At 43.0% G+C, this 12,098-nt stretch overlaps 1 protein-coding gene across 2 annotated transcripts in view; it reads right to left on the bottom strand.

Annotated features, from left to right (window-relative positions):
* The window catches only part of Tbc1d8 (TBC1 domain family member 8), a 125,222-nt gene that overhangs the window by 15,688 nt on the left and 97,436 nt on the right, over positions 1–12,098 (bottom strand). For both annotated transcript variants that reach the window (XM_069988542.1, XM_069988543.1), the window contains exons 10-12: positions 8,135–8,349; positions 5,949–6,066; positions 909–1,194 (exon numbers count right to left, since the gene is read on the bottom strand). In XM_069988542.1, the coding sequence (XP_069844643.1) occupies positions 909–1,194; positions 5,949–6,066; positions 8,135–8,349 (619 nt within the window). The remainder of the gene's footprint in view (positions 1–908; positions 1,195–5,948; positions 6,067–8,134; positions 8,350–12,098) is intronic.

The following is a 12,098-nucleotide window of genomic DNA, read 5'->3' on the forward strand; positions in this document are numbered from 1 at the left end:
GGATGCATGTGCTCTCCCTTATTTGGATGTTAGAACTAAATTATAAATTATATATATTCATATTATAAATATATAAATGGTCACATGTATATATATATATATATATATATATATATATATATATATATGGAAGCATGTTGACTAGAGTATGGTATTTGCAAGGGACAAATCCAGTGGTGTAACTCATTTGAACAACTTTCAATCTAACAAAATCAATACCAAACAGCTGGAACAGGTGTTTGGGGAGGGGGAGATGAGGCCAGGAGAAGAGAGGGGTAGATGAATGAAGAGAGGAGGGGTGGGAAAACGCAGTCATAATACTCAGTGTATATGGAAAACAGAACCAAGTCTTGAGGTGATGGGTGGGGTTGGGAAAGATAGGGAGAATGTGGAAGGAGTGATGTTGATCAAGACGCACTGTACAGGAGAACAAATGTAGTAATGGTACTCACTGGGCGCTATGTTGACACTATACAACTTGTAAGTGGGGTGGGAGGGAAAAACCGGGAGAGGAAGGGAAGGGGTGACATGTAACCCCTCTGTCCATCACCTTTATAATGACTATAAATTTATTTCAAGATGCCCGGTACTTATAAATGGATGTGTTGAATTGAAACTCTTTCATACAACTACTTAAAGGAAAAAACTGAAGATGTTTAATCTTGTTAGTTAAAAAACGTTTCTAGTCTTCACTCTCCTTTGGTGGAGGGGGTTAGGAAGATGGCACCTTTCCCCCACACTTGCAGCAATGCCACATGCTGGCCGGTCTCTCTGGGGAGACCAAGCAACAGGTGGCGAATAGCAGAATGGAACAGAAAGCTTCCTCAGATCTGGCACACCTGCTGTGGCCTTATCCTGAGGGCCCCAGCTGCCACCAGCTTCATCCCCAGCCAACCACAGGAGTCTACCTGCTAAGGATCATCAAGGCCTGGCCGTCATCTTTGCTGCTACACAGATCCTCAGCATTGGCGTCAAGCACAGCCAGCCCCAGCTGGAAGATAGCTTTGATCCCATCGTAGAAGAAGCAATCTACCACATTCACCGCACTCTCCAGAGGCATGATGCTGAGGAACAGAGTCAGGAACCATGACAGAGAGACAGATGCCAAGGCTGAGAGGTCTGTCATGTGCTCCGCCAGCTCTGGGAGGTGCTCCTTGATGAGCTCCTCAAAGACAGACTGGTCCACCTGAGCTCCTGCAAAAGGAAGGCCACAGAGCTTTGAAGAGAAAGGGTTCACAGTGTCAAAAATTAGCCTGAAACTAAAGACAATCAGAACAATGAAAAACAAGAATATGGCTTCAGAAAAAGATTCATACTTAGGTTACTGATTTTTTTTACATTTTGGCAAGGTAAGTCACTCACTCTGTGTGTGTGTGTGTGTGTGTGTGTGTGTGCGTGTGTGTGTGTGTGTGTGTGTGTGTGTGTGTGTGTGTGTGTGTGTGTGTGCATGTGCACATGCATATGCTGATACTGAGGCCTGAACTCAGGGCCGTATGCTCTTGGTTGTTTGGTTGTTTTTCCACTCAAAACTCTACCATACCTCCATTTCCAGCATTTTGCTGGTTAAAGAGATTTATGGGTTTATCTACCCAGGGCTGGCGTTAAACCTTGATCCTCAAATCTCAGCCTCCTTAGTTGCTAGGATTACAGGAGCAAGCCACAGGTGCCTGGCTTAACAAGGTAATTCAATGGGTATAGTCTTTAAAACAAAAATAGTGCTCAATCAACTGTATACTAATATAGAAAAGGATGCAGAGGGCTCTACCTCCAGCCATACAGAAAATATATTTGAAATGATCACAGTCCTATGTGAAAAATTTCTAGAAGAAAACATAGGAACAAAGCCAACAAGCTTAGGACATATAAAGCAGTAATAATAAAGAAAAACTGAATTGGACTTCATGAAAACTAAAAACTACTATTCTTCAAAGGATATCATTAATAAAATGAAAATGCAGATTTGGGGAAAACATCTGCAATATATATGCCTACCACAGAAATCATACCTAAAATAAACAGCTCCTGAAATTCTGTAAAATATTTATAACCAAGTTTTCTTCTTAATAAACTAAAGGTTTGAACAAAGGAGACTGCAAAGGAATAGTCAAAAAGCACAGACAAATATGTCTGTTAACTAAGAAATGCAAATTGAAACTACCATAATAAATACCACTTTTAACTCACTAGCATGACTAAAACCAGACAATCCTAAGTGTTAACAAGGACATAGGCCATCTGATGCCAATACACTACTAGTATGAAATATTCTTTGGAGAACTGATGGTTTCTTTTTTACATTATTCTTTAAATGTTCATGAGACTCCACCTGAATGAATAAAATGCTTCCAGCTAAGTGGGATGTATAAATAGGAGGATTTGTCAGCACAGGCTGGCCTGAACAAAAATCAGGATGCTATCAAAAATAAATAAAAAGGATTGGGGGCATGGCTTCAGTGGTATAGCACCTGTTTAACAAGTACAAGGCCCTGAACTTGAATCCCCACACTATCAACAAACCAACAACAAAACCCAACCAACCAACCAGCCACCCAAACCAAATGAAAAGAAAATGCACCTTAAATCTACTATCGTAGACTAAGGGTCATAAATATGAAAAGAAACTATACATGCATACAGGTTGGGAGACAACACACTAAGTCATTCTTGAAAAGAACATATGAGCAATGGGTATGTTCTTTAAAAATCCAGGTTTGGGCTGGGAAGGTGGCTCAGTGGTAGAGCGCTTGCCTTGTATGCTTGAGGCCCTGGGTTCGATTCCTCAGCGCCACATAAGCAAAAAAAGAAAAAAGAGGAAGTGGCGCTGTGACTCAAGTGGTAGAGCGCTAGCCTTGAGTTGAAGAGCTGAGGGACAGCACCCAGGCCCAGAGCTCAGGCCCCACGACTGGACCTCCCCCCCCCAAAAAAAAAACCCTGTCATTTAAAAATCCAGGTTTGTAGGAAGATTTTCCTTCTCACCCAGGATTGGAAGATTAGATTATCATAAGGAAGAAAGCACAACATGCCAACATTATAGATTGATAGTTGGAAAGCTAGCAAGTTCCATTTTGTTTGTGAACTTTTGTTAACTTTTTTCCCACTCCTGAGTTACATATTTTGATGAGTTTTCTTCTAGAAATCAATGAAATAATAAATTTATAATTATTCTGGAAAACACATATATTAAACATAATCCATATTTTGCTTCATATTAAAATGATCAAAGTCAGTAGATAACAAGATTTAATTAAAACAAACAGGATCTTCCACCATTGCTGGTGTAATTACATTTTGTATTGATATACATGTAAAAAGTGTTCAGGTTAGATCAAGGACTCTAGAAATCTTTTATACTAAAATGAAAAGATGTTTTTAGATATGGAAGAGGTATAGTCCAATTCCATAGGAGTTTTATAAACCTCTTAGGATTTAGGCCTTCATGACAATATTCTAGGTTGAAGTAGATATTCTCTTGTTTCTACAGATTAATGGAATGAAACACTGACATTCACCCTCCAAAAAAAAAAAAAGGACTAAATTTATCCTTGAAATCAGCTCCATGCTATGCTTTATTGTTTTATTTGTTCACAGTCTGTCTGTCTCTCTCTCTCTCTCTTTCTTTCTCTCTCTTTGTATTTGACTTAAGATGATCCACAAGAAAGTCCAAAAGTTCTTAAAAAAAAAACTCTAAAATTACCTATCAGGAAGAAAACAGATGTGAAGACTGAGGCCAACTGACTGTTTCTTATTCAGTTGTTACATTAAACCATGATCTAGGAAGATTCCTGGGTAAATATCCAAGAATAATAACAGTCTAGATTTACAGAAAGACTTGTGAATCATATCAGAGTTACTGCAAGCTTACTTTTCACAGACTAAAACTGGAGGCAGCTCAACTGCCAATCAACAGGTAAGTGGATAATCATGGCATAAACATAGTGCCACACTGCCTAACAATACAGAAGCAAACTACTGGTGCTCCACCAAAGCAGACACCTGTCACAAACATTATATACTATGTTAAGGAAGCCAGAGTTCATTATTACTACATGTGTATGAAGTTCAAGAATGGACCAGATTTCTGTGGTGACAGAAATCAGTATAGACAGAAATAAGCATTGTGTATGTCAGAGAAAGGGCAGAAAAGGAACTTCCTGTGTTGATGGAATATTCCAGCTGTTCCTTCCTGTCTCAAGGAAGTGGTCATCACACATCATCACAAGAGGCTGAACTGTTATTCACTGCTGAGTCCAAGCTGCCATTCAGCAATACTCCCCCTGCTTCATGCTTCCCAAAGACACTGCAGTGCTATATTGCTTGTCATGCTAGACAGTACAACACCTACCACAACACAAAGTGAAAAAGAAGCAAGCCAAGGAGCCACACAGGCAATGAAAGGAGCTGTGAAGATGCCCAGTGGCCCACTGAAAACACAAGCATCACCTCTTTCCTGGCCAATCTCACCCACTTGCTCCTGCTCCTTCCTACAATGTATCATATCCTTTCATGCTTAGATCTCTGTTTCAAGGTGAGGGGTGGGGATTTTCTTCCTGCCTTGCCCCCAACATGCAGTCAATGGCCAAATTCCTCTTCAAATTGCTTCTTTTATTTCTGTTCCCACATGCCATTATAATTCTAGACCACCTCCTTCTCTTATCTGTATTACTAAGAAATGTCCCCAAGACTGTCACCAAACCTAAACGATGTTGACAATATTTTCCCCACCAGAAGCTGTGCCAGACCACCGACATACACCTTCAAATCTTCAACCACACAAAAGATAGACGCTCCAAGTGCAGGTTGTAGGGCTATAGGTTTAGATATGACTTCACAACTGTGCCTCCAAAAAGTTCCTGTGTTAAAGACTTGGTCTCTAGGGTAGAGTTACTAGAGGTGGGGATCCCTTGAGGATAGGACGTAGGGGCAGGTCCTTAGGTCACTAGGAACAGGAGGTCACTGGGTCATATGAGGGTTGTTACAAAGGACCAATTTGGCCCCAACCAGCTCTCTTTGCTTCCTAACTAGAGATGCGACCACCTGCTCCAAAATGTGTCCCCCACCAGGGGGCCCTCACCAGAACTCAGCTACCAAAACAGGCACCGTGACTTCATCTACCACAACATGAGCTAAATAAACTACTGTCTCTTTGTAAGTAACTTGTATAAGTAACCTGTTTTAAAGTACTTAGTTATATTAACAAAAAATTGATTAATACAAGCCCAGAAAAAAAATCTTTTTTTTTTCCCCTGGTCCTGGGGCTTAAACTCAGGCCCTGGGAGCTATCCCTGAGCCTCTTTGTGATCAAGGCCAGCACTCTACCACTTGGGCCACAGCCTACTTCCAGCTTTTTTTTTGAGTAGTTTATTGGAGATAAGAGTCTCAAGGACTTTCCTGCCCTGGCCAGCTTTGAACCATGATCTCAGAACTCAGCATCCTGGGTAGCTAGGATTATAGGAATGAACCACCAACACCCAGCTCCAAAAAGCCTTCTTAAAATCACCTTATGTAAGTATGATTCCCAAAGTCTTCAGCACTGACACACCCACCCTCTCCTATGGAACAGAGAACCACCTCTGCATAGGTTCCCATGACAACCAACAGGCAAGCCCTGTTCCTTTCCAACATCAGTGGAAAAATCACTCATTTTCATATTGTGACCTGCTTCTTGGACCTAAGAACTCTCCTTCTTATAAACTCCGCTATCCCTCGCAAATCATTTGGTTTTAATCCAAAATCTGTAGGTGTTTACATCAAAACTGATTTCTCCACACAGCTAGAACTGCACAGAGAATTCTCTGAGTTCGTTTTCCAATTCATGAGTCAAACAGTGTTTGTGCAGAGACCAGCTGCATGGTACAGAGGGATCTCATGAACAGCATGGATGATGACCATCTTCCAAAGGGTTTGTTCCCATCCCCATATCCAGAGGAGGAGGCAGGGAGGTAGATTACCGATCACTCGATGGTTGAAGTAGTCAGGCAGCATGCGTTCACACACGGCAACCAGCAACCAAAAGGCTTCCTCCTCCTTGGCATAGAGCAGCAACACAGAGGTCAAGATGTTCATGGACTGCTCAGAGGGACAGAGAGGAGACAATTACTGACCAGGCAACCAGTGGCATGGAGACACAAAGAAAAAAAAAAAACAACTTGGAAAAAATTATATTAAGTGAAGTAAGCCAGGCCCAAAGAAACATAGGTCCCATGGTTTCCCTTATTTGCAATATCTAGTATATGCATGAGTCAAGTGGAAAAGGTCAGATAATGTGATGTCAGGAAAATGAACCCTTAGATATGTATTTTAATGTTTTTTTTCTTTCATGCATGTGTTTCTAACGCATTTATAAGATTATCTCTTTGTTGCTTTGTATGTCCCTCCCGCACAGTATAACCCCTGCTTTCACTATATTTGATGTCAGTATAACTTGAGGAGGAGATGGGGAAAAACCAGTTGTTTAAGGATACAGGTGGACCTGTTGCAACAATGAGAAGTACAAGTTGTCATGTCCAAAACGAGCTTTACAATGTCGGTGCGGGGGGGGGGGGGGAATGGGGGGGAAGGAGAAGGATTGGGATTGGGGGGGAGGGGGGAGGCTGGGAAGGGACGTGAAGGGTAAACAAAAGGAGGAGGCTGCAATGCTTGGTAAGAAATGTACGCATTATCCTGCCCATGTAATTGTAACCCCTCTGTACAGTATGTTCACAAATAAAAAAAAAAAAACAAGGGCCAGATGCTGGTGTTTCACATCTGTAATCTTAGTTACTCAGAAAGCTGTGATCTGAGGATTAAGGTTCAGAATCCAGAAGCAGAAAAGTCAGTGAGACCCTTATCTCTAACCAGCAAGAAACAGAGGTATACCTTACCTGGTAGAGTGCCAGCCTTGAACAAAAAGCAAGAGCATGAAGCCTTGAGTTCAAGCCCCAATACAGGCACAAGCGTTGGGGTTATGGCTCACTGGTAGAGTGCTCACCTAGTATGGAAGGCTCTGGGTTTGATCCCCAGTACCTCAAAACAAATACACAAGCGTTGAAGTCCAAGGAAAAAGATGTGGCAGGTGAGTGATCCAGTGTACCCCATCATACTGACACTTGAGAAGTGACAACCATGGCATCACATGTCCCAAGTGAGTGATCATGCCCCATAGCCCCCTGGTAAAGCTGGGTTTCGCTAAGATGTAGGTCTCAGGCTTGGCAAAATCCAGCAATGCTTGATAAATTCAGGCAGACAAACAGACACATGTAATTGTCATTCACCCACTGACTTTGTTTATGAAGTTCAGTCTTAAGTTGCTAAATGTCAGGAGCTTCTCTAATCCAGTCTTAGGTGATTTTGATCTGGTTTTTACTTTGTGGTTGCTGACTTTATCCCTTCATTGGGAATGGCTCAGAGGAACTCTTACCTCCACTCACCTTTCCTTTAGGTAAGTGGCCTGCCCTAATTATCCCTTCCTCCCCAAATTGCCTTGCGATTTCAATCCTTATCATTTCTATAGAGATCTCAAGTTCCATTAATGTCATCCCATCTCTGGCCTAGAGAGGGTGGCAAAACTGGAATCTGCTCAGCTCATTTCCTTTCCCACACTGGGCAAAATTTAATTCTAATTACCAGCCTGTCTTTTTTGCTTGGTTGGCTGGGTTTTTGGTGGTGATACTGGATTTTTGAACTCAGAGCCTCAAGATGTGATTGACATACAAGAACTCTACCACTCTTTCCAAGCCCCTAGTCCTGCTTTGTTTTTTTGTTGTTTTTTTTTGGTTTTGCTTTGTTTTGTTTTTGTTTTTGAATAAAGCAAAGAAGCCTGGACTGTGATCTTCTATTCACATCTCCCATGTAGTTGAGATGATAAACACACACCAGCCCATCTGGCTTAGAGACTGAGATAAACTCTGTTTTGAACTGTGATTTCCCAGTCACAACCTCCCAAGTAGCTGAGATTACAGGTATGTTCCACTGTACCCAGATAAAGAAAAGTTAGTTTTGCCCTTTGATCTGTTCTTTCTGAGAAAGAGTTGAGCATGGCACCTTCAGAGGATAGAACAGTCCCCAGGTCTGGATGACTGAGAACAGATCAAAGCCCTGGTGGGCTGACACAGACACAGACTACGGGGTATTCACACAGTGGTGCTTGCCCCTTCACCTGGCAATAGCCAATCTTGGGGTTCCGATGGGCATAAGCTGTCAGCACCCTCCTCAAGGCAGCAATTCCTGTCTCGTTCTGGAAGGCGGGATGCTCTGGCAGGGAGCGGTGCAGGTCCCGCTCTATCTCCTCTGTGACCAGGCAGCATCTCCCCAGGGACTGCTCCACCAGTGTCCCATAGTAACCAGGGTTCGAGGCAAGGTCTGTCACAGCATCTGAGGACAGGAAAGCAGCATCAAGAGGAGAAATGACTACTGGAGAGTGCAACTGCCAGAGAAAAGGGGCATCCTGGCTGAGGACCCCAATGGTGGCTCATTACCCACCAAGGAACACCAAGTAGTTTGAAACCACATACAAAAGAACTTCATGTCATGTCTTGTCCTAAGAAACAAAACTTTACTATAACGGTTGCAAAGGGAGATAGAAAAAACTCATAGGTAAACTAAGAGGTTCTTAAATTACCTTTTACTAAAAGCAATGTCTTACTTACATCTACAAATTAACTAAAGGCAGAAGAGCCAGACATCCCAGCCTCCATTCTGTGCCTATGTCCTTGGAAAACATGGAGTGGGGAAGCATTTTTTGCTTTCAAGGCCATTTGTTATTTATAAGATCATGTGAGGGAAGTACCAAAATGATCTATTCAGGCACACAGCCAAGGGCAGTCAATGAGATGCCTATGAAAGGTGCCAGTGTCTGTCCAGTCACATACCAAATAATTTCATGGACCTTCTATGGTCTACAGGCCAGATGTTCCCGCCTCTGTAAAAGCCATTCACTTGGCAGCCATCTTGGACTATGAAGACTGAACAGAGACTATCCATCTTCCCAGTGTCAATGGCCCCTACTGTAACAAGACCACAGCTGACCAGTCTTGAGACAACGGGCTGTCAGACTAGCTGGTGCCATCTCTAATGCCACCTGTGAACTGGCCTGTGACTAAGACTGCGAACTGCCTACCCCTACTCCAAATTCTTTCTAGTTAACCCAAGGCGAGTATCTGTTTAGAGAAGATGATGGCTGAAGACTCTGTACTGAAGTGCTGTCTTCTCATGGCTGCCATTAATAAATCTCCTTCCTCTGCCCTTCACCATGTCTCTTTATTTGGATTATAGGGGTTAGTGGAGTTTGGCCTGAGGTCTTTAGACCTCTAGCTTCAAAACTATTTTAGGGATAGGAATATATGAGGCTCTCAGAACACAGAAAAAAGGAATTATTTAATAAAATTGTAATGAACTATACTCCCTAGAAGGGGGAGTATACACAGGTATTCATGACCTAATACATTGCTCTGACAAGTAATTATCAAGAAACGTGTAGAAGCCACACAGTAAGGCATGATTGGAGTTACAGAGTTAACAAGATGAATACACCATCACCTAAGAGTCCAAGGCTGGGAGATGAGACTCCAAAGGTGCAAACAAAGCCAGGCAGCCAGGCACAAGAAGTATAGCTAATGCCCAGCCTCTAGTATTCTGTGAGAGAGGAAGGAAAGACTGTGAGTGAGGCCTCCATTCACTCATCAATCTGACTTAAAGACAGTTATACTTCTGGTTCAGACTAGGAATGGTGGACATACCCTCTGGCTGCAGATCCTCTCCAGACCACCTGACTCTTGCTCATTACTGTGACATGCAGATGTAATACATAGCACTAACACAAATGGAGACATGCAGTTACTGAAATAAAATAGCACTCTCCCCATCAAACAAACAAACCTGTGTGTGTGTGTGTGTGTGTGTGTGTGTGTGCGTGTGTGTGTGTATGTGTACATGCACACGCATGCACCAGTACTGGGGGCCTGAATTCAGGACCTGGGCACTCTCCCTTAGCTTTTTTTGCTCAGGGTGGGTATTCTAGCACTTGAGCCACACCTCTACTTCCAGCTTTTTGGTGGTGAAGTGGAAATAAGAGTCTTTAGGACTTTCCTGCCTGGGCTGGCTTTGAACCCCGATCCTCAGATCTTAGCCTCTTGAGTAGCTAGGATTACAGGCATGAGTCACTGATGTCCATCTAAGTTATATTTTTCTCTTGTTTAGGAAACATTCTGTCACTAGGAAAAGATAGTTCATAAATGTTATCTCTATATCCTGCCATGTGAAATGTGTGTGTGCACACACACGCGTGCACGCACACACACACACACACACATGTGCAATATATATGAAAAAGACCCAGAAGACCTCTGGCCAATGGTGTTAAGAGGTGTCACTTTAGAGGCGGGGCTGGTGACATCACATTCTTTGCTGATTCTTCTACATATTACTTTTCAACACTGAATATACAGTTGTGATTAAGTCCAAATCCATTTTCTGTGTTAAGGGATGGCTTGAATGGTGAGTCTTTGACAGGCAGCTGGGAAACAGGTGTGTGCAGAGGAGGTAGGCCGGGGTAGGAGAAACCCAAGTGCACACCTAGCCTACTGAACACTGGAGAGTGCAGGAGCAAGAAGCGTGGTGGAGCTGGGTACCAGTGGCTCACATCTGTAATCCTAATTATATAATTAGGAGGCTACAATCTGAGGATCGTGGTGTGAAGTTATCCCAGGCAGCTAAGTCCATGAAACTTCTATTAATCACACACACACACACACACACACACACACACACACACACACACACACACACACACACACACACACACACAACCCAAAGCCAAAAGTAGAGCTGTGTCTCAAGTGGTAGAGTACCAGCCTTGAGCAAAAACAAAACAAAATAAAACAACAACAACAAAAACTAAGGGACAAACGCAGTAGTGGTAACACATTAGACACTATGTTGAAAATGAACTATACAATTTGTGGGTGGGGAGAGAACAAGGGAAGAGATGACATTGTCCAAAAAGAAATGTCTTTCTTACCTGACTTATGTAACTGTAACCCCTTCGTGTATCACATTTATAATAAGAATTCTAATTTTTTTTAAAAAGCTAAGGGACAGCATCCAGGCCCTGAGTTCAAGCCCCAGAACTGGCATTAGAAAAATCATAATAATAATAGCTATGGATGGGCATGTTAGGCAGGAAGGGGAAATGGCCAGTTTGTTGTGGGGGGATAAAAGAGGAGCACGTGTGGTTGGGCTGAGGCAAGTCAAGATAGGTCCTAGTCACTGGAATAGAGATCAGGGAGAGAGCCATCCCCAGCCTTGAGAGGCTTACTGCTGACCTGAGCAGGACAGGTGATATAGGAGCAGATCACACAACACTGACAGCTGCCATGTCACTATAGATATCAAGTGTCTCCCTTGTCCTTGGCCACATGCATTTGCACAGTGGGATGAAATGGCTCCAGTGGATGGTAGAGACAGACCAGCACCCATTTAGCAGGCTCTGGGGAAGCCTGGTCCCCATGTCAGCCCATCTATCAATGTAACTGCCCCATTAATAAAGACCTATGAGACACAGACTAGCAGCTAGCCACAGAGGGAGGCCTTGGGGTCAGATGCTGCACAGGGCTACCACTGGCAGGTCAGGTGGTGGTGGGGAGAGCGAACAGAAGAGGAATGTGCAAATGTAACTCCTGTGGGTGCCCCAGGGCTTTCAGTGGAGGAAGGACTCATAGAAAGTACTTGGGGACACCAAGGCTACTAGACAAAGAATGAAGATTTTTTTTGTGTAGTTTACTTAGGGCTGATATCTCCACAGACATTTCCTGTCCAGAGGACTCTTAAAAAGAATTCTTGGTACTACAGAGAGGCTGATAAGGACAGGTTTTGGTATTTGATTGTTTTTTCCTTTTTTTGTGTGTGCACCAGTCTTAGGGCTTGAATTCAGGGTACTGGGTGCTGTCCCTTAGCTTTTTCGCTCAATGACGGTGTTCTACCATATGGACCACACCTCTATTTCCAGCTTTTTAATAGTAAACTTGAGATCAGAGTCTCACAGACTTTCCTGCCCAAGCTGGGTTTGAACCACAGTCCTCACATCTCAGTGTCCTGAGTATCTCAGTGTCCTGAGTAGCTAAGAT

Source organism: Dipodomys merriami, unplaced genomic scaffold (assembly GCF_024711535.1).
Source record: "Dipodomys merriami isolate MVZ:Mamm:240054 unplaced genomic scaffold, mDipMer1.0.p SCAF_36, whole genome shotgun sequence".
Classification (NCBI taxonomy): domain Eukaryota; kingdom Metazoa; phylum Chordata; class Mammalia; order Rodentia; family Heteromyidae; genus Dipodomys; species Dipodomys merriami.